The 26,054-nt window shown below is 41.3% G+C and overlaps 1 protein-coding gene across 1 annotated transcript; it reads left to right on the top strand.

Moving 5' to 3' along the window:
* Nucleotides 1–1,244: 1,244 nt before the first annotated feature.
* On the top strand, nucleotides 1,245–25,171 carry LOC140231617 (hyalin-like). Its single transcript, XM_072311802.1, has 21 exons — nucleotides 1,245–1,329; nucleotides 2,110–2,370; nucleotides 4,615–4,851; nucleotides 10,534–10,779; nucleotides 11,492–11,725; nucleotides 12,391–12,639; nucleotides 14,184–14,417; nucleotides 15,581–15,829; nucleotides 16,089–16,322; nucleotides 16,763–17,002; nucleotides 17,646–17,885; nucleotides 18,349–18,594; nucleotides 18,987–19,241; nucleotides 19,619–19,731; nucleotides 20,537–20,595; nucleotides 21,512–21,675; nucleotides 21,971–22,136; nucleotides 23,197–23,252; nucleotides 24,028–24,145; nucleotides 24,848–25,057; nucleotides 25,168–25,171. Exons 1-21 carry the CDS (start codon nucleotides 1,245–1,247, stop codon nucleotides 25,169–25,171), a joined length of 3,900 nt encoding a protein of 1,299 aa, XP_072167903.1.
* The last annotated feature ends 883 nt before the right edge of the window (nucleotides 25,172–26,054 follow it).

The following is a 26,054-nucleotide window of genomic DNA, read 5'->3' as shown; positions in this document are numbered from 1 at the left end:
TTGGTCACTCGATCGAGTCTCCGCTGGTTGCAAAAACGTCTCCGCGACGTCTCCTGTGGACGGACGCGGACGGCTCTCCGCGTCTCCAGGGGATTGCAGGCTCAATGTTGTTTTTCTGGAGACTTTCTCCATCGTCTCCGTGTTCAAGAGAGACGTCTGTGCGACATCTCCATCATTTGCGGCCTCGTCGCGGAGACTATAAAGTTGTCTTGCGACGTCTCCGCAACCTTGCGGAGACCCATGACGACCTACCGCCGTTGATGTGAAGACGTCGCGGAAAGGTCTTCGCAACTGAGAAGACGTCTTGGAGAAGTCTCCGCGACGGCCGGAGATGATACGGCAACGTCGATCCCTGCGACTGCCAGGCGAATAAGTTGTCATCTTGATTGGAGGCGTCTCGGACGTCTCCCTGGAGTCGCCTTCTTGGTCAGAGCGCGAGTCAATTTTTAATCTTTCGAGTCGCGCGATTCGCTGCGACTAATCACTGCGACTAATCAGTCGCGACAGTCCTCTCCAGTGAGATAGGCCTGTAAGTGGGAAGAGAGGGGAAGTCGATCAGAAATTATTTCGAAGCAAGATTCTAAAGAACGTGTGACAGATGCGAGAGAAATACGACACCAATTGTTTATTTGTTGACAAAAGGGAACAAATTTAAGATATTGATGCGTTCATAACAATGATGATCATCGTCATCATCATTTTAGTTGTCTTTATCCATCAAAGTATAGCCTCTCCTGTGTTGTCACTGCTCTTCAAAAGGGCCCACTACCATTATTGCCCTTTATAGCGTTGCCAGTTCCCATTTATATAGTTGACCTGGGGTTGGGTTTTTGTTTAATTGTTTGTTTGTTTGTTAGTTATGCTCATTTCCATCTGTAAGATGGCTGGATAGGCCATAGTCAGCTGAACAGCTGGTCTTCCATGGGGTCCAGTTGGATGTAAGGCAGGACCGCTTCACCGGGTTAAACACCCTGCTCTTTGCGATGAATAAAATGAAGCGGGGTCTTTTATGTTGTGACTCTCTTACGCACGGGACCTTCATTTTATGTCCTATCCGACGGACGGAGTGTTTTGCGTCTTACGAGAGGGGACGGTGTGATAACACACAACATTACTCAGTTGGACCCAGGAATCGAACCGGGGCCCTTTGGATCGTGAGGCAGACGCGCTACCGACTGAGCTAACACACCGCTCCCGAGTCGAGTATATGGGAACATGGGTCGAGTATAATATGATGTGGGAACATGGCAGAGGTAGAAACATCTTATCCAAGAACACAGGCACTTGATGGGATTCGACCTCGGGGCCTCCGTCTGATAATCAGAAGTCGTACAAATCTTACCCACTATGATATACCTCAGGAACAACATTACAACAACAAGTTTGCTTAGCTACGTGACACTGAAGTCTCTGGCGCTGCACTGGCACAAGAATACTGAAAACATTAAACGAAATCACATTTAAAAAAAAGAGTGTGCGAAAGACCCGTCTTACTCAATTTGCAATGAGCTCACTCGGGAAATAATGTTTTATTGAAGAATATATGTAATATAATAAGTGGCAGTCGGGGATATAAAATCTTTAAGACAAAATAAGTAAAAGGAATAAAGAAGTGGCGGGTAAGACGTACAACACAAGTACGTCGTGGTCACTTGGTCTGGACCTTAAAAAGGGTCATGTAATTCACGGAACCTTGTGTAAGACTACTACCTTGTGTAAGTACAATTTAAATACATATACTTTCATTTTTTTAAATTATTAATTGTCTGAGCCAGTTTAAAGGGATCGTATAGTTTTGGTTGAGACCTGATTTCAGGTTTCTAACATTTTTTGATGAGATAATGAGAAACCTCTTATGAAATACTCTTATGAACCCGATTTTCATCAAATAAACTTTGAATTCCTCTGAGAATGGTATGATCTGTACTATATCATAAGTGTTTTCTTGGTATCTCGCAAAAAGTTAGAAGCCCAATTCTCATCTCCACCAATACTGTACCATCCCTTTAACATTTCTCAAGTTTCTATGTATAATAGAAATTACTTGTTGTCTTTGTCGGAGTATAGCTTGCATTATTCAAACTTCCCAAACAATTTTCCCGTCATTAGATACTGAGAATCCAGAGTTTAACTTCTGTCCGCGAGACCGAGTTGAGTTGATCTTCGTTGGAGAAACGGAAACAGTGGTCACGTGGACGGAGCCAACGGCGTCAGACAACTCCGGCCCGGTGACTGTGGATTCCACCAGGTCTCCGGGCAGCACGTTTGGACTCGGCAACACCATCGTGCGGTACACGGCCACGAACTCCGCAGGGAAATCGGCTACATGCGAGTTCACTGTTACAGTACGAGGTAAGCGGGTCGTCTATTGCTTCTAGGAGGATGACCGTAAGAGTAGTTTTTCGAATGGCAGCGGAGACATCACAGTAGAATGCACTGCATATATCGTCTGTTGAGAATGATAAGGGCGTTAAGTTGTCACAAATCCCATAGTGTTCAAGACAACTTAACGCCCTTTTTCTCAACATTCTCAACAGACGATATAATCAACATCATGCTGATCAATGCGTCCTCGCTATCCACCCAGTAAAGGCAACTACATGTATATCTATTAGTACGATGTTTCACAACCCTTAAATAGGATTTTCAGAAGCGAAATAACAAAACTATGAAGTCTTTTACACTCCGAATGTTCAGCCCTCATGCAAGTCAATTCTTTCCCATTTTGACTCCGACTTTGGGCAAACCAGAATTGTGCTAACGGTCTAAAGACAGTGCATTCGAGCTAATGCACTACTTATACAATGTTATTAGTCTGCTTTCAGAAATGCATGTATAAGATTGATACAGACACAAGCAGATAGATATCTTCCAGGGTGTTTTTTTTTCTTGTGACGCCACAGAACGAGTCAGTTTTCGACAATGAAGCTTGTTCCATTTACTACATTGTACTATTTGCATTACAATCACTGATTTGTCCCTTTTTAAATGAAATTCACGTTGAGATAATTACTTGAACCAGGGAGGTGCCACCTCCCTGCTTGGACAAACCATCACAACCTGGAACATGTTCTTTAATTGTATATTGCATTGTAAATGAGTGGATAGTTGGTTTCATGTGGGGCTAGTGAGAGTCTGTGTCCTTAAAACAAGCATGTGGCTATTTTCCGCGGTTTAGCGATTCGTCATGCACGCCTCTTTTTTTCCACTCTGTGGATGTCAATTGTATCATCTCCCTAAGGTTCACTCTTGGGTCACATTGCGCTACTATGCCCGGTGTTTAAAGCCCTTAGCCGCCACACAAACAATCTGCTCATGTTCGACCTTAAAGCGTTTTTTTTTTCTTTTTTCCTCTTCTAAGAAAGAAGAAAAAAAAAACCGTTTTTCGTTGTTGTTTTATTGTTTGTTTCAAACAGCAGTCGGGAAGAAGACAGCCTGTAGCTAATGTGATTATGTTAAAGATGAAGAGACTATCTCTCATGTCATCAATATATTCTGATATTTGCCCTAGGCGTTTCACATTTTACTGAGCTATTTGGCAGCCCCATGTCAAGTTTCCTTTCTCCCCTCGTTTTACATTGTGGAAATCTGTTTGAGAAGTATATGTGAATGTGCATTGGTGTGTGGATGGGATGGGTGAAAAAAAAAACCAGACATCATTCTGCATTTTAGAGAACCCGACTAGCATTGTAAAGACGAGGCAATTCATTTTTTCAGGGTAGACAGTAAACAAGAGAAATCCTATACACACATTGTGCCTGTCCACAATGACATACAAAGTCGTAACTGCATACAAAGCATGGTTACATTCCTCATTTCTAACATTGCGGTGGGTTTACAAAAGATTTACTTGTACAACACCAGCTATAACATCAACAACAACAAAAATCAGCCCACGAAATTATTGATTGAAGCCTAGCATTGATCAAACGAACTTGAATATAGAAACCTCACAGAGAGCTCTAGACAGTAACATTCTGCGGGTTGGGCAAAAATGATAACACGCCTTCAGCATGACATGCAACACCAAAGAGGGGACCTGAAGTTTGCGTTCAGAGAAACACGTGATTTACGACATTTCTCCACATTGTTATAGTTGCTGTTTGGACTTCCCGGAATTTGATAATGAAATTTTGAAACTCCTTTTTTCTCCTTCTTGCCCTCTGCGAGATGCTATTTCGTCAACATTTCGTCAACCACCCTTACCTGCATTTATGTTTATCAAGCATCTTGCTATTGTGGTATAGATGATTTGCCACATTACCTGCTGCTGCTATTTGATACAATTTTTGATACGACAAAATAAACTATATAATGTATCCACACCTTTCAACAAAAATAGTTGGATCATTATGTTAATCTTATCTTTATGTAGTGAGAAAAAGAACAAACTGGATGACATGTATGGTGATAATGTATATTATATGGACGTACATGGTACGTCACTTCCAACAACATAGTCACATTGTGGTGCAATCCTGTAGATACGCTGTTGTGGGGTTGCTCAGAATTAATTGAGGTCTTATACATTAGCTACACAATCAAGTTTGTCAGCTGCATGAATTTTTGATTGCTTAGTAGATAATGTATGCACTTATGCTCTGTTACCATCAGCGCCGAGCATTTACGGCTGCCCTGACCGTGCGGTGGTGTTCGACACCGAGCCAGGGCAGGGCAGCGCCCTGGTGAACTGGATTGAACCCCAGATACTACACGCATCACCCAGAAGTTACCTCAATTCGAGCCTCGAGCCCGGCCTGCGGCTACCCGTCGGTCAGATCACCGTTACGTACATCCTGGCGGACGACGGTCCGAACGTCGAGACATGTCGCTTCCTCATCGTTGTTAGAGGTAAGAGAGTTTGCGCGCGGAAGAATAAAGTTGGATGTACACGTGAGCCGAGTCACAAAATATTTGTCAGGGAGATAGGAAGAAACTCCACCAACTCCCTGAATTTCTTACTGGTTCTAAAAGTAACCGTACTCCATTCTGATCTATATTCTCTCGAAATTAGTGGTCCTCCTGTGTATGTAGACCTAGTCCTTGAAAGGACTATTCTTTGGCGAAAGAAAACCCTGTGCAAAGGAGAGAGAAGAAGGGAAGGTAGATAGAGCGAGTGAAAGGAAGGCAAACAGTAACAGTTGACAGGACAGGGGTGAGCTGGAATTTGAGGTTGAGCTGACTGAAACGAGAGGAAAGGAGAAAGGGAAGAATATCAATAAGATCATGGGTTGGGAAGTAGGTGAGAGGAGAAAGACGAACAAGAAAGGATGAAGGAGAAAGTTGGAATATCTTGGAGATAGGAGAGGAAAAGGTGACAAAGACATGGACTTCAGAGCGGTGCTAAATAGAAACGAAGCGTGAGGAAAAAGAAGACGGTGAGACGATTGGGAAGAGAGACTTGACTGTCCTTTGTTTGTACCTCCATGGTCAGAGGGAGGATAATCTTAGTTACTGAGGATCCTATATACGAGTATTCGATGTCTGGAACTTTCGCTCAATCGTTTATTTCCTCTCCAGGAGGATTGCCCGTAAGTCTTTTTCCTATAATCCTCTACAGTCTAACTTCTCTTCGACTGTCACTAGTTGCCTTCCTTACACTATATACTATCCAAGGTCGTGTCCCTTTACTCTCCTGCTCCTATAGGGTTTTCTGTCGCCAAACAACATTCCTTTCAAAGACTTTATTCACAAGGTGCTAAGGCAAACCTCTCGTCCTCATTTACATCACCATGCGAACTTTCCAAACATAGCTAATGGTCCTCATCCCAACGATGTTAATCAGCTGTATGTTCACAAAGAAATTCCAGATTAAGCTTTTTTTTTTTCAATTCACTCGTGAATGTGACACAACCCCCTTCTCTCTCTCTCTCTCTCTCTCTCTCTCTCTTTCTCTTTATTTGAGAGTTGTTTTACAAAAAAATTGCAAAGGGTACATTATGCATCAACCATCGCTGAAATTAAGATTATGGTTAATATTCTGTCTGACAAAAACGATCGTTGGTAACATAAAATGGGCCTCCGAAGTCGCTTGTTTGTGTATTTGTTTGATTGATTGATTCTTTGTATAGATTTCCATGAATTGAGATAAATGAGATCAACGTGAAAAGGGACTTTGTATGGCGACCGAAAAATCATGAAAACCGGATTAGCGACCCTTTCAGATGAGTTCATCTTGAAAACAGGGTCTTTCTTGAGGGGCCCAGAAAAAGGGAGAACGAAAGAGCAAGAGAATGAGGTACTGTAGTAAGAAAGACAGGGATAGGGGATTTTTGTGGGGAACGTGTTTGTGTGTGTGTGCGTTATTTATTCATTTTGTATCATCGCGTGGAACATTATGTACTCTTGTGTAACTTTTAAATCATATGACAGGATTCTGTCTTTTATTTCTAACTGATAAGAAAAAAATATGTGTGTGTCTGCTTGGTGTAGTTGTGCATGCATATTAATGGTTTCATTATTCTTTTTTATGTTTATCATTTCAAATGTTTTGACGGAATTATCCAGTCAGCAATGATATTGCAAAAAGATGTCAATGAATGAGAGCATTGTATGAAAGCAATACAAACGCGATCCGAACGACTATACACAGAATTAATTTGTAACATCTCATATGACAAGATCAGGGCAGGTCTTGGAAGGGGCGCGTCACTCAGCTGTAAAAACAATAAGTCAAAGGCAGCATGAATACTACATCAGGTTTATGCAATTTAAAGATGCAGTAAAACTCAATACACAGCGGTTAGTACAGAAGTAGCCCGACTGGGAGTTACAGCAACTGGGCTGTGTATACTTAGTACAAAAGGGGAAGACAAAGAAAGAGAGAAAATTAAAACATGGACGAGTCTACGCAATATTACAAACATGTTTTCTGTGCCTATTGTGGTGCTTCTTTTTTGAAGGAATCTTTTGTATGATAGAAAGCATGCCTCTATTCAAATCGTATCAGGTAATGCATTCCAGAGTTCAGGTATGGGACAATGGGAACCATTCAATCTTGTTATGGGATTTGGTATATTCGTTTCCCTACCGGAACAAGATTTTCAAAGAAGGTCATACTTATTATACGCTGCGATTATACTATTATGGATGCATTCATACTTTTGCGTATTCACCCAAATGCCCCAAATTTGTGTTTAACAACAAAGGCTATGGGTTTCTAAAAGGTAACATGGATTGATGGTGATTCCGAGGCATTTCTGAGTGAGATTTTTTTTTTTTTCATTTGAAGTCTTTGTTCTACACTTGAGTTTACTTTTGGGCAGAGTTCATTAGGGTAAGGGTCAGTTCATTTTTAATAACATAGCCCGAGACTAGGGTTTTAAAAAAAAGATCAAGAGTTTAAAGCATTTAAGGCCCGGTCCCACTGCACTTACGGATGCAAAGAGGATGTAAAACGTAAAAAAAAAAAAAAAAAATCTTGCCATCCGTTGGAAAACGCTCTATCCATCGAGCATCCGTCCACTTCGATTTCATCCGCGCAAAAAGTTTTAAGCTGCTTAAAACTTTTTGAACGGATGAACTTTCCACCGTGTACGATGTAAATCCGCGACATACGAGCAACAAACGTTGTATGTCCGTTATCATCCCTTAAACGTCCGCTGTATCCTCTCTGCATCCTCTGGGCATCCTCGCAACTCACATCCGCTGCAGCTGAAAACGGAAAGAGGGAGGAAAGATATGGTACATGGAACGTCTATACATCGTTAATAGCACGGAAATAGAAATGATGTAAGCGTATGCATCTCGTATATAAAGTATTTAGTATGGACAAAGCGTTTGTTTCTGTTAGGCGTAAGTGATGCATCCGCTTCATCCGCTCTGCATCCGCTCTTTCCGCTATGCGTCCGTTTCGCAATTATCTCCGGTTACCCCTTCGGAGCTGTCATCCCCTTCCATCCGCTTTCATCCGCTAGGCTTCCGATGAACATCCGTTTAACATCCCCGCTACATACTACCCACGTCCGTTCTTTTTCCGTTCTGTTTTCGCCAATTTTCGCCAATTCTGTCAATTTCTGGAGCGGATGAAAGCGGATGGAGCCATCCCCGAAATTTTGCTCGTCCGCTGTGTCCTTTCTGCATACGTTTTGTGTCCATTGGCCAGTGGGACCGGGCCTAGCATAGACGTAAATGATTAAGGTTTATGTATCATCAGCATGCTGTGATATCGATGTTACTTTGACAGGTCACAGAAAGGGGGTCATTGTTAAGTAAAGTAAAGTAATTACGGGGGCTCTGTTTTACGACATATACTTTTGTTCTTTTTAAAGAAAAGAGTGGAACCAACCGACAGCATCAGATCTCAGCCCTCAGGGTGTGAGTTCATTTTGGAAGAAATATTTCCGCCTATTTAAGGCCCATATAAGAGGTGTTATTCAACTATTCATCCACCACAGTCAAAGTGCTTTTTCATATGAATGCCTGGATCAACTACCGTGCTATTTCTTGCCAAATATACGTTGTTGGTTTTTTTTTTTAACAATTTTAGAAGCTTCATAATCATGACGACATTCTGAACAATCTCTGATGACAAATGCATGCAATGTAGAAATAGTTTTTAATGTCATATTCACCAATGGATAAATAGATTAAAATATCAGTTGCACCTGGACTTCCTCTTGTCACGTGTGTGTTAAAGTGCCAAAGTGTTTAGGGGATCTCGAATGATTTATATCACTAGAATATTACTTTAACACACATGCATGCGAATATTACACTCTATTGAATTCAATAACAGTTCAAATGAATTAGATTGACAGTTGGGAAACAGAACGAGCTTAAAGGGATGGTGCAGTATTGGTGGAGGCGAGGATTGGGCTTGTGACTTTCTGCGAGATACCAAGAAACCCCTTATGAAATAATACAGAGTATACCATTCTAAGACAAATTCCAAGTTTATTTACGGAAATCAGTTTTGGAATGGCTGAGACATCCAAAAACAAAGTAAAATAAAGTAATCGTAATAAAAGTTGGGATTACTCTGTTTTGGGTATCTCAGCCATTTCAAAACCGATTTTCATCAAATAAATGCTGAATTCCTCGTGGAATTACATGATCTTTCATATATCATAGGAGGTTTCTCATTATCTTGCCCCAAAATGCTAGAAACCTGAAGTTAGGTCTCAACCAAAAGTAAACGATCCCTTCAAAGCTTGAATTGCAGTAAACTTGATTGATTGATTGATTGATTGATTGATTGATTGATTGATTGATTGATTGATTGATTGATTGACTGTTTAAGTGGTGTTCGATTTAATGATGGATTGGTCGGTAGATTGATAGGTGAGATAATTGATTGACGGATTGATTAACTGATTGATAGATCTACTTTCCGTTAAAAAGGTAGGACATTTAGTTAGAAATCTGCTTTTCTCTTGCGCCTTCCCCACTGTGTTTGCAAACAACATACATTCAAGAATTAAACCAACAAAGGCAGTGGCAGATCCAGGCGGAGGCGCACCGGGCACCCCCCCCCCCCCCATTAATTTTTGTTAAAACAAAATACATGAAAAGAAAATATTAATTTTGTAAATACACCCCCCCTTTCCGGATTATTCTCTGATCCGCCCCTGAAAGGAGTAAAGAGCATGTTGGTACGGATCATTAGATTTTTCTGTCGATAATATAATGTACTCCTATCAGTGCAATCCATGTGATGTTCCGGGTATGGAGGATGCCACAATTTGTCAGTGCGTCTTGATAGTAAGCTCTTTTTTTTTTTTTTTTTTTAGATTATATCCTAAAATTATACCTATACACACTATTGTATCCTTAATGCCACCTATTTGAAGTCATATCTAAATTCACTTTCACATTCATCTCGTTTATTTGTGTATAAAAAGGTGTGAACTTCCAATTTCTAACTTTGTAAGAACAACTCAGAGCTTGTCTCTACTTATGAGTTTAAATTGTGTTCATACGTTCAACGTACCATTTGTTTTGGCTAAATCTTTATGGCCTAACCAACATTTGGCGTTTAAGTACGCTTTCGTCATTATTTACACAAATGAAAGAGATTAATTGTATCATCAATGAATGCTAACCTTTCATAGCATTCAATGGAGGGGGGGGGGGACGAGATGTTATTATGTCAGCTGTAGAAGGGACAAATCTTTAGGCAGCTCATAAAAGAATGACGATGGTTTGTCGATATCTCTTAAGGGCAAAATATTCTTATATTAGTATGCTTCACAATTTCTGCTTTGAGGCACCGGCGCGCCGCGGCGTACTGTCAGCTCTATGCGAAAACAACTCAAATGGCGCTTGTTGTCACAAGTCTTTTTTTTTTTCAATCAACATGCACCTTCAGTTCTCCGACTCTGCAGACAATGTCAGTTAGATGGATGAAATAGTGGATTTTTTTTTTTCCTTTCTTTACAGTGACTCGACCGTTGTTGGTCATTTCCAGTTTGGTTACCATCCATTTTCTGATGGAAGGTTTGTGTGTTGATTGTTAGTTTGTTTGTTAATTCTTTTGTTTTCGATAACCTCAGGTATAGCCTTTGTTTTTCCGAATGTTTGTCCCGTCCACAGATGTCGAGCCCCCTATGTTCACCTTCTGTCCGACGGGCATTTATCGGCGTGTTCTTTTCAGCGACGAGTGCAATAGCACTGTGTCTTGGCAGACTCCAACGGTAACGGACAACGCCGGAACGCCGACGGTGACGACTTCCCACGAACCTGGCAGCCGGTTCGATTGTCGCACTACTACCGTGACCTACACGGCTGTTGATGCGTCCAAGAACAAGGCAACTTGTTCGTTTGATGTCACGATACAGGGTATGAAAAACCATGAAAGATGGCGCCCAAATGACCGCAGTATAAATGCAGTCGTTGATAAAGTTGCAAACACAAACTGGTTTTCTTTCACTGTCAACATTGTGGTGTCCGAGAGCCTTGATTTATATATGTTTTGCCTTTCGTCGGGCTGAATCAAATCTGATTTGAGTCAAACAATTCTTGTGCGTTGACTATCACTATCTCGTTTTATAATCATGACTTTCAATAGTTTGCAGGGGTGAATTTAAAGTATCAATAATTGTGCGTATAATCACTGGAAATCATGCGTGAAATTTCAACAAGACATAATCACCTTGTCAATCATTCCGATGATTCATTGCTCTTGTGGAATGTTTACTTTTTTTCTTTACAAACTCTAAAACTCGAATCTTTCCGAGGTACTCGTTTGATTGAAACACCTGACAATTCAACAGACACAAAACAGACCCCCCCCCCCAAAAAAAAAAGAAAAAAAAAAAAAGAAGAAGAAGTAAACAACAAGCCAAGCATACACACGAACAACTTCCCCCGGATTTTTGGTTTAATCAGTCACTGCTTAGTACGATAGGCGACACGAAAGCAAACGTACTCTGCCATGTACGCGGCAACATTTCCTATTGTTACGCTTGTGAAACTGATTTCTATAGCCTCATGCAAATCGACCCGTCGAGATGGTGGCCTTGATGATTTCATGCTTTTCCCCCGCAAACAGACGGTGCCTATGAAAACTGTCCGAGTGATGTGACGAAAGACAATGACCCCGGTACATTCTCGGCCGTTGCGTCCTGGACCCCGCCCACTGTCCAGAACCCGTCGGCTAATTGGATAGAAGAAAGTAGCCACAACCCAGGGGAGATGTTTTTCATCGGAGAGACAAACGTCACATATCGGCTCATAGACGGATCAGGAAGAGAAGACGTATGCCACTTTACTGTTACCGTCAATGGTAATTACATTGAACTGGGTTGAACTGAATAGAGCTGAATAGAACTGTGTTGAAAATGAATTCTTTATAAAACCAAAATTGAACTCTCATTACAAATCATAAGATATGTAAGACGAGCGTCCGGTACTCATCACAAACTATATGTTACATCATCCTGCAGCGATCTGACTTGATCAGAATGAAAGTTGATTGAACCTTCACTTTACGTTTACAAATTTCACTGGTAATGACAAATGTAAAAACTTGAGGAATTTACAACTTCATTGAAATGGAAACTTGACTAACGTTTACAAAATTCACAGTTAATGACAAATATAGACAACTTGAGCAGAATATGACTTCATGTAAACACGTGCATATATACTAGACGACACTCTCATCCAAAAATGCGATTTATGACCTGCGGGTATCAGTTCAGTGCATCATTATTTTTTAGTATCGGAACTTGGATTATAAGCAGACTGTTATCGACCACCCCTCCCGTAATGCAAATTGTATTACTAACCAAAAAATAAAGACAAAAAAAAAAAGAGAAGAAGTAAAAAAAAAAACAAAACAAACAAACAAACAAAAAAAAACTTATACAGTACATCTAACAGCATATGCATGGAACTTTTTTTTTTTTATATATATATATTTAATTTTGCAAACGATGTGGTTTTCAGATGTTGAGGACCCAATTTTCCTGACTTGCCCCGATGACATCGAGGAGCGGGTACTGTCGCAATCGTCGTGCGGGAACCCCATACACTGGGAAATCCCCCTCGCACAGGACAACTCGGGAGCCTTTCGCGAAACGTCGTCGTACCAACCTGGCGTCACTCGCTTCGAATGCGGGAGAACGTTGGTGACTTACACGGCCGCAGACTCAGCTGGCAACAAGGCCTTCTGTAGCTTCAACGTGACAATCGAAGGTACGTATTTTTATAGCCCATTTCCTTTCTTCCTTATCTATTCCTTATCTGCCAATGATGATCAGCACAGCCAATGGCATGAATGCTAATTATGTTATGATAACTACTGGTAACACAACAATCGATTTTTTTTTTTTTTTTTTGGGGGGGGGGGGGGTTGGAGGGATTTCTTTTGTCATAAACATGGGCCGGGGGGGGGGGGGGGGATGCAGCCCCTGCAAGGGGATAGGCCTCTACTCCCACTATTAATTCATACCCAATACAGTGCACTCCCGTTATAACGACGTCCTCGGGATCGGCAGTTTTTCTTCGTTATATCGAAATTTTGTTGGAGCGAACAATGAAGTATATAAAGATGTATAGATGATAACATTTGGGGACCTGAATCTTTACTTCGTTGCAACGAGCATTTCGTTATAACCGTGTTCGTTGTAGCGGTGGTACAGTTTGGAAGCCGTTTGGGCCCAGTGGGTAGACCACCAGCTCTCATTTGTGATGTCCCTGGTTCGAGTCCTCTGCCATTGTGCTCCTAGGCAAGACACTCTATCCTCATAGCTTAGTCCTTGGGGACCGGAAGCTGATAACCTCCTCACAAGAATTTAAGTAGTTCCTGTGATTCTGCCCGCCTAAAACAAGTCAAAAGGTGGATAAGGACAGTTATATAATATCCGCAGTTCCACCAGTTTGTCCACTCAGCCCTCAATTCCCCAATACACAACACACACACATACACACACACACACACACACACACACACACACACACACAAACACAGACACACCCACAAACACACACACACGTACACACACACAGAAACACAAAAACACTTAGAAAGATGACCCTGCCTCTCCTAACACCATGCGGTGTTTGGTAGAATCGCGTGTTTACAAAATTGACCAAAACAGAATTTACTTTTTGCATAAGAATATTTTACGAACCACTGGGTACGTTTACTATGTGAGCAATAGAGCCTGCCGTCTTTCCCAACCATGATGGTTATGCCATGGTTTGATGAGTCTCGAGAATTTAGGAAAGTCAACAATAAGACAACAAAAGAAGAATGAATTCCTTCAAATATGTCACGCTGTCTGGTCCCAGTTTGTTGTTCAAAATCCAGTTTTCAGACACACTGCACTTCAAAACTCATCATTTATTTTTCAGCAGTTCTTTACATCAATTTTTTGACCATGAAGATTGTACTTTTAGGGATGTTTGAAAGGTTCATTACAAAAGGTTTACAGCACAAAGAATAAATATTAAAGATGGACATGATTATTTTTCAATGATGGCGCTGTCCATTTGGCAGAAAAATTAAAGAAGCTACAGAAAATTACTAGCCTGTATAGAACCAGACCATACGTATACCACAATTTCGCTTCCTGAAAGACGTTTACATGAGCAATATCGAGTGGTGGTAACATGACAGAGTTATTTTCGCTTAAATTTCTCTCCATCTTTTACCCACACCTTAGTAGTGATGTCGTCATTGAATGATTTGAATAATTGTAACTTCTGAGTCAATTGTTTCGCACTTACATCGACAGTCATTTCGTACGAGAACTGTCCAATGAGCGTGGTCGCTAACAGCACGACCGGCATGTCGACGGGCGTGGCGACCTGGACTCCTCCCACCATCGTAAACCCTGACTCGTTGTGGACGGAGACTTCTAGTCACTCGCCCGGACAGTCGTTCACCATAGGGATGACCAACGTCACGTACACAATTTCGAACATCGACGGCGACTCAGACGTGTGTTCATTCGTTGTAATTGTCAATGGTAACTCCCTTCCTTCCGTTAAAGTTAAAGATTTGAAAAAAGGTGAAAATTAACATAGGCTTTGGGCAGGTATCAGGTTTGCATTAGGGCCGGCGGAACCGTCACAGTTCGTTATTCCGAAAGTTTGTTAAAAAAAGTACATTATTCTGAAGGTTCGTTAATCCGAAAATAAAATAGGTTCATAATGCCGAAAGTTCGTAGTATGCACCTTCTTTTCATTTTCGGATTAACATACCTTCGAAATAACGAACATCATTTCGTTTACGGATGAGCGAACCTTCGGTATAACTCCACGGATTCGGATTGATAAACCCCTTTTCATTTTCGGATTAACGAGCCTAGAGTATAATCTATATATATTATAGAGATTTTGGGTATTTCGGAATGATAAGCCTTCGTGATAACCAACATCACCCTCCCATGGCAACGAGTAATTGAGCCATGATGTACTGTCCATAATTTTCCCTGTAACCCGTCACATTTTACATACTAGAACTTGCACTTGACATGATCGTCAGGACACATTAATTGACCTCTGTCTCAATCAGAAGAGTGGACTAACAAGGCTGCGCACACATTGACGGCAAACAATTAAATAATGCTGCAACAAGAAACTTTCCATTTCCGTTCCATTCACTCTCCTGGCATACTGATTACACGGGTTCTCTCCACTCCTTTATCACAGCAATACCAAACATTTAATGTACCGTAATAACCACCCTCTGGAAAGTTTAGTGATTGAAGAACAGTGCTTGTGTTTTATTAAGTACTTGTAGTCATGGCTTCGAAATTATAAATTGAGATTTGTAATTTGGGCCATGTGCTCACTTTTTAACACCAAAATATCTTAATAATCCACTAAACAACGAAATGCTGATACTCAAATCGCGACGTTCTCTTAAACTTTTCTGATGTGACGGGTGTACAGACATCCCTCAATATATTATGGAAAACAACTGGAAAAATTCAATCGTCATCAAAACTTTTTGGAGGAACCATTACGATGTATAGGCCTACATATTTATCGAGTTGTGATGATAAACAGTTAATACAGGGCTGTTGTTGTTTTTCTTCTAGTTAAGTCTGCCTACGTAAATTAGCTGAAGATTCTTGAAGACTGTATAGAATCTCCTGTATATACAATTTGGTATTACCTTTGTCAGATATCGAGAGTCCCACCTTCACGTTTTGTCCCGAGTCCGTGGAGGACCGGGTACTCTCGAATTCTGCATGCGGCTCTCCGGTGGACTGGACCACTCCCATGGCCGAGGATAACTTTGGTACGCCGACACTGAGCTCAACGCGACGGCCCGGGACCGACCTTTTACCCTGCGGAACTACGCCAGTGGTGTACACAGCGACAGACTCCTATAACAATACCGACTCCTGCGAATTTAACGTGACAATCCTTGGTAAGACGCCATAACGCGTGTATGGTGGCGGGCAGGTTTCCGACACCATTGGTAGGAGACAATCTAAGCTATTTATTAATCCAATATTATACCAAAATTAAAATGACACTCACTCAACTTTGTCGTAACATATTAGATGTCTATCCTTCTCTGTAAAGGTTTTCGCAACTGCAACATTTTCTGTAAACATAATTTTTCTTACACAAAAAAGCATGAAAACTCATTCGCATCACTTTGCTTCATATCTTATCCCATGCAGTGGGAGCTTACATTGGTTGTCCAGATAACGTTAACGCCAGCAATTCGCCAGGTCTGGCCACAGGTATCGCCTATTGGACGCCCCCTACGATCATCGATCGTAAATTGGAGTGGACAGAGACCATGAGCAACACTCCGGGAGAGCCACTAGATATCGGAACCACCACCGTCACCTATCGCTTGTTAGATCCAACTGGATCGGAGGACATCTGCAGCTTTAATGTCACAGTGTTTGGTACCACTTTATTCTTTTTTTCCTTTATTGCCACTGAATTTGTCTCTAAAAATAAGATTCTATCTAAAGACAGGATGGGACTGACGCTGTAAATGACAATTTACGAGGTGACTGTTTATAACGATAAACGATGTTAATGTAATAAGTGCACGTGATCTTCGGGTGTCTACTCATAAATCATATTTTTCTCCTTTTGTACAGTAAAATGGATTTTTTTTTTCCTTCCGATTTTAATGGTATAAAGTTAAGGAAGGTAAAGTAAGCAGGTAAGATATCACTTGAATGGCTATATTCAATATGCATCTCAAATCAAGTTGAAACCGCTTGTAGTTAATCTCGAGCAACTGTAAACTGATATTTTAAGCTAAAGACGATCTAATTTCGGAGTGATATTCTAGTTCGAAGATTTTTTTTTTTTTTTTTTTTTTTTTTGCCATCAGATGTCGAGGATCCAGTCATCATCTGTCCCAGCGACATCAGCGTCATAGCAAGCAGTCCCGACGGGAACGCCACGGCAGTTTGGAGCAGCCCTTTCGCCACTGACAATGTGGAGATTAGCAGCGTAGTGGGCAGCCACGATCCCGGAGACGAATTTCTAGCAGGGGATACCACTGTAACATACACCGCGATCGACACGGCTGGAAATAATGCAACGTGCGACTTTATCATAGGGGTGCAAGGTGACGAGCTATAAAGAGCTAACATTCTAGTCAAAGGGGGCGCGGAACGTTTCTATTATGTGGGGGGAGGGGATTTAATGGTCATGGGGGGGGGGGAGGTAAGCATTCAGCCACCCTAATCTCAGCAAAGCATACATTGCTTACACTGAGTATGACATAAACAACAACAACAACAACTAAACACTTGCTTTCATATTCCTCTTTTGAGTGTGGTAGATAGACTGCTTTGTTGTTTATATGTATATGTCTTTTTTCTGGCTGCCTTGTTGATTAAGTTTGTATCCGATGGATAAAGGAATTGATTGTACATTGTCATTGTTTGGTCATCAAAATTACTTGAGCAATAATGACATTGATAAGTGGCTGAATCAAGTGTGTAATTGATTTATAGATTAGCTGATTACTAGTAGTGTGTTAAATCGATGTAATTATATCAACTCGTAATTACATGTACACTATAGTAACTCGACGTAATAATATTAAGGGATTTCTGATGCAGGCACCGGCATCAGATTTAGTAACTGAAGAATTGAGTCCGAAAGCCTATAATAGATTTGATTCCTGTAGTCTACCCCCTGCTAGTTTGTCCTTTTCTATCACTTAGCTCCCTCTCCTCTACCCCACCCCCACCCCACTCTCACAGGTTTTGTCCTAAGCCTCTTCACTCGCATCGAAGGCCAGAGCCTCATCGGCAACGACGCCCGAATCATCACCTTCACAACAGTGGAAGACTGTCTGGACTCCTGCATCGCCGAGGCGCTGTTCATCTGCCGTTCGGTCGACATCACTCCCAGGGGCGAGTGTCGGCTGAGCGAGACGGTGGCGAGATCGGCGGGGGATTTCCAAGCAGTAAGCGGAGCCGTGTACTTTGAGAGGATAGGAGGTAGGTCTACATGATGATTGCCTGTTGAGTGTGCCACGAAAATATCTCCGCGATTAGGCGTAATTAAGTGATATTACGGCTTTGAAGATTTCCTGGTCCATTTGATATTATAGCAGAAGTACAGTATACAGCATTTTATAACTTAGTATTCAATGGGATAGCTTAGCATGTCAAAACATTGAAAGCATGAAACCATTTTCTCATTAGACAGAGAAATCCGTCTGTCCGGATGATTTTTTTTTTTTTACTTTTTTTTTATTTTTTATTTTATTTATTTTTTTTTTTTACTTTTACGGCTTTCCTCCGGGATTCCGTGAAGCCAGACGTAGTCTCCGCGGAACATTTATTATCCCCGACGACAAGATACAGACCGATCTTCCGGTTAATAATCTCAACATGATTCTATAAATTTTCATTTCGATGCCTACCTGTAGTCAATACTGTAAGATCATCCTTTATTCAGACAACAACCCGCCGGTGATCATGGACTGCCCCCTTGATATCGTCCAAGAAGCTGATCCTGGGCTGACTTCAGCGGCCATCACCTGGTTCACTCCACGGGCGATCGACGACAGAGGTGGAATGGTCAATCTCGTTTCGTCCTTACCGACGGGCTACCGCTTTGAGCTCGGCACCACGGAGGTCATGTACACAGCCCACGACGAGTCCTTCAACTACGCCACATGTTCATTTTCTGTCACGATCGTCGGTAAAAAAAAAAATGTGCATTTCGTTTCATTTCATTTCATTATTTTTTTTTAAGAAATAGGACATCTTCCTTGGACTTGTTACTGAGATAATAATGAGGGTAATATTGCTCCCCTTGCCTTATAAAGATTTAAGTCCAGTGCTGTTTCATAATGCTGTTTCATTATGTTGGATCCTCGTTATCACTGGTCTTCTTTCCAGCTTTGCTGTGACAACAGATATTGTCGTCGTAGTCTTTATCGATAAAGAATAATAACTTTGAACGGATACTGTTCTCAAACTTCGCTGGTATCTACTACTAACAACATTTCTGCGTCCACTGATTCCATATATTACATTTGGGATAAGTTTCCCTTTAATCTATGCTATCATCATTCTGTGTATCTTACTTAGATGTGGAGCCACCGGTGTTCACGTACTGCCCCGACCAAATCTCGGGATACGTTCATGCGAGCGACTTAGATACAGCAGCGGTGTCGTGGAGAGCTCCGCAGGCGACCGACAACACGGGTTTCGTCACCTTCGACACCAACCATCAACCTGGGTCCCTGTTCCCCTTGGGTGACACGGAAGTGCAGTACACTGCGATGGACGAAGCGGGAAATACGATATCGTGCACTTTCATTGTATCAGTAATTAATATTCTAGGTGATTATGTAACTTCCTTGTGGTCATGTTGATATGAATACATAGTATTATGTTAATCAAATTCAACTTACTTTGAGAGTCTGAGTTCATCATACAGTATACCATAATCACAAATAATTGACTGTGGATGAAATTATGAAGTTACTTTTATACATTTAGCTTTACTTTCCCATCACTAGCTGGATTTAAAAAAAAAACTGACTACAGTCTTCCAAACGATATCCTCTGCTCTTCAAAAAAACAAAAAACAAAAAACAAACAAACAAGCAAAAACGTATGCTATGTTTGCAAATTTCGCAGTAATACCTATATATTTTGCTATCCCCGTTGAATATAGCATGTGTCTTTTTCTTTATATTCTTTCTCGTCAACCTCAGAGTCCAACAGGTTCGAAATCGAGTTCCTCCTGCCAAACTTCGCCTTTTCCAGTAGCCTTCTCGACCCTTACTCGGTGCAATTCCAAGGATTCAGTCACCTCTGGCAAACCCAGGTACACCCTCATAATAAATGGTGGCGTGACGACCATGATTGTGTAGTATTTTGACTTAACGCCATGGAGGAGTCAGAAAATATTGCCCGAGTAAAGCCAGGCTGACACTTGCACGACTTTTGGCCACGATTTTGTCGTGGCAAGTCGTGACCAAAATTTTGAACAATTCAAAATTCTCGTCCCGACATGGCACGCAGGTCACGACGGATCTACACACACTTCACGCCAGTCTACGACTAGTTTGCGCACTGGCACATCTCGAGTCGTGACAATGCGTGCCACAGAATCGTGCAAGTGTCAGCCTGGCTTAATACTTTTGATCTTCGCCGACTAACGAAAGGGCGAGAGAACGTTGTCACTGTATTACACATTACAATTTGTCAGGAGTTGTTATAGGAGGTGTGATTATGTACCATAGCTTTTTAATACAACAACATGGGATGCCGGGGGAAAAAAAAAACTTATCGTGGTTCATTATCTAAGACATTTGATACTGGTATATGGTAAGATGATGTCGGTATCTTCATTTTGTCTTGGTTTAGAAGGGGTCATTAAATATAGGGTAAGTAAAGTGGTTTCTTGCCTTTAGTAATCCCCAGAAAACGAAGCAAAGGAATTCACGTTGAAAGACAGGCTGGAAGTGTGCATGAGTGGTCACAATGGACGCCATTAACAAATTTGGTGTAAACGCGTATGATATCCTGCGTCACAACAATTCACTCCAAATCGACAAAGAGCCATAATCGGTTTTCCCCAATGCTGTGCTATATTAATGGTATGTTGTCCTTACCATTATCTTATGTAGGCTGACATCGCTTTCCAAGGGGACAGTACTTACCTTCACAGCACAATCACAAACATAAGGTACGTCTTGAATCAACTTTGCTACAGAGCAAAATCAATGATTATGATTTTTTTTTTTAATCTAACATGCTTGTATTACTATTTGTATCGAGGACAACAACGAAAAAAAAGGAAGCATCATCAACGATTAGACAAAGTTGTTTATATAGTATGGTTGTGTAGCGTGAAATACTATATCTTATGTGATAGGAATAATTATGATTATGGTACTCCGTGCTACTCTCAGTCCAGAATCGAACATACAACATACACTGATACACACGTAGGATGCAGTACAAGTTTGCAAGTATGATGTACTGCGGATGACTGGTGTCATAATTGTGTTTCTGACAAGGTAATGACACTATGTTCCGTTAGTAAGTTTTACACAGTTCTTTGTGTCGCATATATAGTATCGTATTTGTAATGTGCTCGACCTCTGTAAATATGTACAGAAAGTGGGTATTTATATTCCGCATTGGTGTTTGAGAATATTTGCACCATTCGTAATACAGTTTAGAAAGGTAGTGTATTGAGCCTTCGATTCCCCTTGCATAAATTAATGATGAATATTTTGAAAAATGCAGAGTGCAATCTTGTATATAGTGCAGTTATGATTAAGAAAAGAAATAGCTGTGCACTCCATGTACCTAAAACCAACAACAGAACGGGGGACAATGCTTTTGTGACGGCTGCACCGCGATTGTGGAACGATCTACCATGCACGGTTCGTCTGCATTTCCCCATCCCTTGATGTCTTAAAGAAGAATCTTAAGACTTTTCCTTTTAATGCCAATCTGTGACTGAATTTTGTTGTAAAGTGCTGTGAAACCAGTCATTGACTGTGTAAGAGCGCTATAATGATCTGATTGTATTGTATTGTATTGTATTGTATTGTATTGTATTGTATTGTATTGTTTGTCAATGCTGGTGTTAGTGTTGCTGACGGCGGTGGTGTGTCTGTCCTGGCAAGCTTGGGCTTCACCGAACGCGTCGAGCCCGAGGAGCGGCGAAGCGAGATTAAGTCTCTCCTAATCTCGCTCGAGAGCGAGGGTCTTGGCGGTATTGAGGTCGAAGACGTGTTCATTGTCAACGAGGAAGGTGAGATACCAGCCAATATTCCTGCGGTGTTGATGGCGACGCACTATGTATGCTAATTATCATTCGTTGTCATAATTACTGTGGTCGTTAATGCGCCATCATGATTATCAATTCCTCGTTGACCATAATAAATCCGTATTACTGCTTGTTTCAGTGCTAAACATACAGCCGAATATACGTTTGTGTGTGTGTGTATTTATTATGCACTTCTGTCAGTCAGTAAAAAAAAAAAACTATATTTATATATCATATTGTGACCACCTCTACTATCACCCTCACCATTACCACTGTTTAGGCGATGATATACCAATCGATCTGTGCTTTACCTTACCGTGTCCGGAAGCCATGAATTGCACGGTGCGAGATCTAAATTGCATCTCCACGTGCGCCGACAACCCGACCTATTGCTTGAATGGCGCCTCCTGCTTCAAGCCGGCTTCGTCCAACCTTATCTCGTGTCTGTGAGTTCACCGTTTTACTTTATCTAGGGTCCAATTCGGACCAGCTGAAACTCCATTTCATATCGAATTCGATTTGTATATGTACATGTATAGCTAACCAAAGGCTGAAGATATATACATTATTTTCTGCCGTTGCTTCTTCGGTTCTCATTCAGTGTTGATTGCTCTTATACGTTACTTCAAGGCCGTCATTCCAGTCAGGCACACTGCTTACTGATGACGGTCTCCTATAATTGTATGATACAACCGTACCTCGAAACAGGGAGGTGTGAGAGGCTCTCTCACACCTCCCTGCTCGAAATATGTAGGCCTAAATGTGTACACGTATGTGTTAATTGGTTCTTCAGTGTACCTGTATGTCTACATAATGTTATAACTGAGTTATTTGTCACTGATTGTAATTTATGGCTAAATTGTCGTTATATTACGTTTTGTTTTAATTGCACAAATAGACAAAAAACAAACTTTGAACTGAACTGAAAACTTTTTTTTTTCAAATGATAGAATTTATTGATTTCTCGAAGCAACATAATTATACAGAGGATGAATGAAATACATAATTATTAAAACCATATAAAGCCATTTGGTACAAAGGCGTTTTTTTTTTTTCATGTTTTTGCATGTATAGAATGACTTCGGAAATTTTATCTGTATAAAGTATCGAAGTATGGCCTATCAATGGAGTATAATTTCATCACTGAGACAATCGTGGTTATCGTGGCAATCGTGAACTGAAAACTTTGTTACTGTGAAGAGTTAATGTGAAACAAAAATAATGAACTATTCGAAACTTTCATTGAAATCACGCAGTAGTAAGAAAAAAATTATTCACAGGGCTCTAATGACGTTTGAGGAGTAGGAACCTGTGCTAAATATCTCTACAAGAAAGGAACATGCCTTCCGTTGCTTTGTGAAAATTGTGTCATTCATAATTTTTACCCATGCAATGGGTAAATAGTTTTGGGGTTCTGGTGAAAATCTAAGCACACAATCTTTCATAAAACAAAGAGTATTTTCACGCATCAATGATATTTCTTTTATCGACTTTTTTTCCGTGCAGATGTTCCGAATATGCATACTTCGGAGATCGCTGTGAAAAGACGGATTTCGTAAATGGTAATATTTCGTATGCCAAAGGTTTTACAATGTTCGTATAGAGTGCGTGGTGATTTGCTTTGTACTACAAACTAGTCGCAAATTGTTCCTAAATAAGCCTGATAGTAAATTCAGATACCAGGCATTATTTCTCTCTCCCTCGAATGGCTGTCAATTCAAAAAGCTTTCACAGCAGTCAACTCGTCATCTGACCAGCACCATTTATGCATAACATGCATAAAGGCCCTAATGGAGATGAGTGAATTGATTAATCACTGTAATTGCATTTATTGTCCACTGCGAAAATTCAGTATTCACCGGTTGGTTGACACTTTCACAGAATGTACACATAATTTATACGACAGAATTTGCATTTAAGAAGTGATAACTATACAGGGGAGTATTCCAAAGTGATCTAAAGCAAATCCAAGGTCTTAGAATCAAAAAGTTATTATACTTCGGTCATAAACTATAAAATACAGTACAATACTTATCATTATTGTCACAATTTACATCAGTTTTCAGAACATTAAATTACGAAAACATCAATAATAACATTAACATTTATTCAAATTCATTCGAACTGAAAACTGTAACTTATATTTAAATCAAATTTACAGCAACGGTAAGAGCTTGGCCTCTAAAATTATGCATGGAGAATGACTTCGGAAATTTTATCTGTATAAAGTATCGAAGTATGGCCTATCAATGGAATATCATCATTGAGGCAATCATGGTTAATTTGTGATGCGATTCTTCCTCCTTTATCTATGATGTTGGTTCTTTGATTTGACAGAGCCCCAACTCGTCGCCACCATCGTAGGCATCGTGTGGGCGGCCATCTTGTTGCTGCTACTTCTCCTGTGTCTTCCTGTCCTCTTCCGTCGCTGCTGCTGCCGGGATGACTTCGACGAGTAAGACTAAAATGAATTGGGTGGGGGGGGGGGGGGGGGCTGGGCGCAACCTAACGTTGACATTGAAACAATATAAAATGATGATATGAGTACGTAAACACTCTATAGGCCTACATTGTAGAATACCGTAGAGTTAAAACGAAGTGCTTGTACTAGCTGTACAAAGCACACTATTTAAAACAGATTAAAAGTATCTCATGGGGCTCATATCGCTGACTTTACAGGTAGACTATTCCAGACGTTTGGGGTAGCAATAATCCTGCAACACCTCCCACCTATCTGGGGAATATCACAGAAGAAGGATTGTTCTTTTGATTGATAGTGCAGTGGATCAATGCATGTCCGTAGTTGTTAACATTACTGCCATCGCTCGTGAAGCAGGACATTCAAATAGTAATGTTTCCTCGAGTTTCTGCAAGCGTGGAAATAAGGGCATGTGTGTACGTGAGGGAGCGTGTGTATGTGTCTGTGTGTGTGGATACGTGTGTAGCTTCTCTTGCTGTTTGCAAGCATCTTCACATTGTTGTACAACCAAGAATTGGTGTTAGAACGAAATATTCCAAATATATATATATATATATATATTCAAATATTGATGAGTCATAAGTCCTCGTGACAACGCTATCAAAATCTACACAATAATGATCTCTTTTCACAACAGTCCAGTCATGCTGATGTCTTCATTCTTCTTTGTTTCTTCAGAGGTGAACTAAACATCGTGAAACCAGACCTTTACCACTTTGGCGACAGCGAGGACGACAGCGGAGATGCATTCGAAGCCGTCGTCAGCAAGGCGGTGGATGATTCAGCCAGCCAGGGCAATACAAATCCCGCCTTCGAAGGGGACGACCAGCCCGATGCGGGCCACAGCAACGAATCGGATGACTCCGCCCTGAATAGCCGCCGCAGTCCGTCTGGCAGATCGCTGAGCGATGTGAAGACCAGATTATCGGACGAAATCAACACGGATGACGTCGATGGCGTCGAAGTACATGCCTCATCTGGTTCCCTGGACCCAGCAGTTAGAATGAAGAACCAGAATGAAATCTTGATCCACACAGGTTCGCGTGCTATCGATGTCGATGTTGGCCCCAGCAGCAATTACGAACTGGTCACTGGTGGTGTTGGCCGTGGTAGTGATGTTGGCCGTGGTGGTGGTGATGGTGGTGTTGTTGGTGTTGCTGGTGGTGGTCTCATTTTGGCGGGTGCAAGCGGGGACTCTGCTCGAACAATCGACCGCCAGGCATCTCAGCAGTCTATCAAGGTAATGATGCACAGCACCAGTCACGATGACTCCACGGCCTCGGCGCTGAATGGCTACGGCAGTCAGTTAAACCGATCGTACGGAGACGAAAGCCGCATAAACATATCACAAGGGGCAACAAGCCAAGACGTGCATTTGAAGCTCCTTTCCAACGCCAGAGACCAGGTGAACACTATGGAAAACAAGATAATGACATCGCGCCTGGATAATTTGAATGGGGCCGCATCGAATGAAAAGGACCAGGCTAGTGAAGATTCAGTGGGTGCGACCAAGAATCGAGTGTTCAACAGACAGGTGTCGCAGACATCTATCAAGGTTTTGGCGAGTGGAGACTCGGGAGGGGCTACTGGAGATACAAAGCGTGCTAACTCCAAACGACATCAGCTGAAGAGCCAAATTTCCCAAGCATCTATCCAGCTAACGCCAGTACTCGATCCTGAAAAGAGAGACATATCCATTGATCAGACAAGTGATATTGGAGTTTTGTTCGCAGGTGCTAGCGGGGCAAAAAATCGGGTCGACTCGAAACGAATCATAACCCGTCAAACTTCCCTGGCATCCATTCAGCTGTCGGCACCTCCTGGCAGTGAGAAATCAAGTTCGTCTCACATACTAGACATCGGAGAAACGAGCAGCAGTAAATTT

This window comes from Diadema setosum, chromosome 1 (assembly GCF_964275005.1).
Source record: "Diadema setosum chromosome 1, eeDiaSeto1, whole genome shotgun sequence".
NCBI classification, from domain to species: Eukaryota; Metazoa; Echinodermata; class Echinoidea; order Diadematoida; family Diadematidae; genus Diadema; species Diadema setosum.
This window is presented reverse-complemented; position numbering and strand designations above follow the sequence as displayed.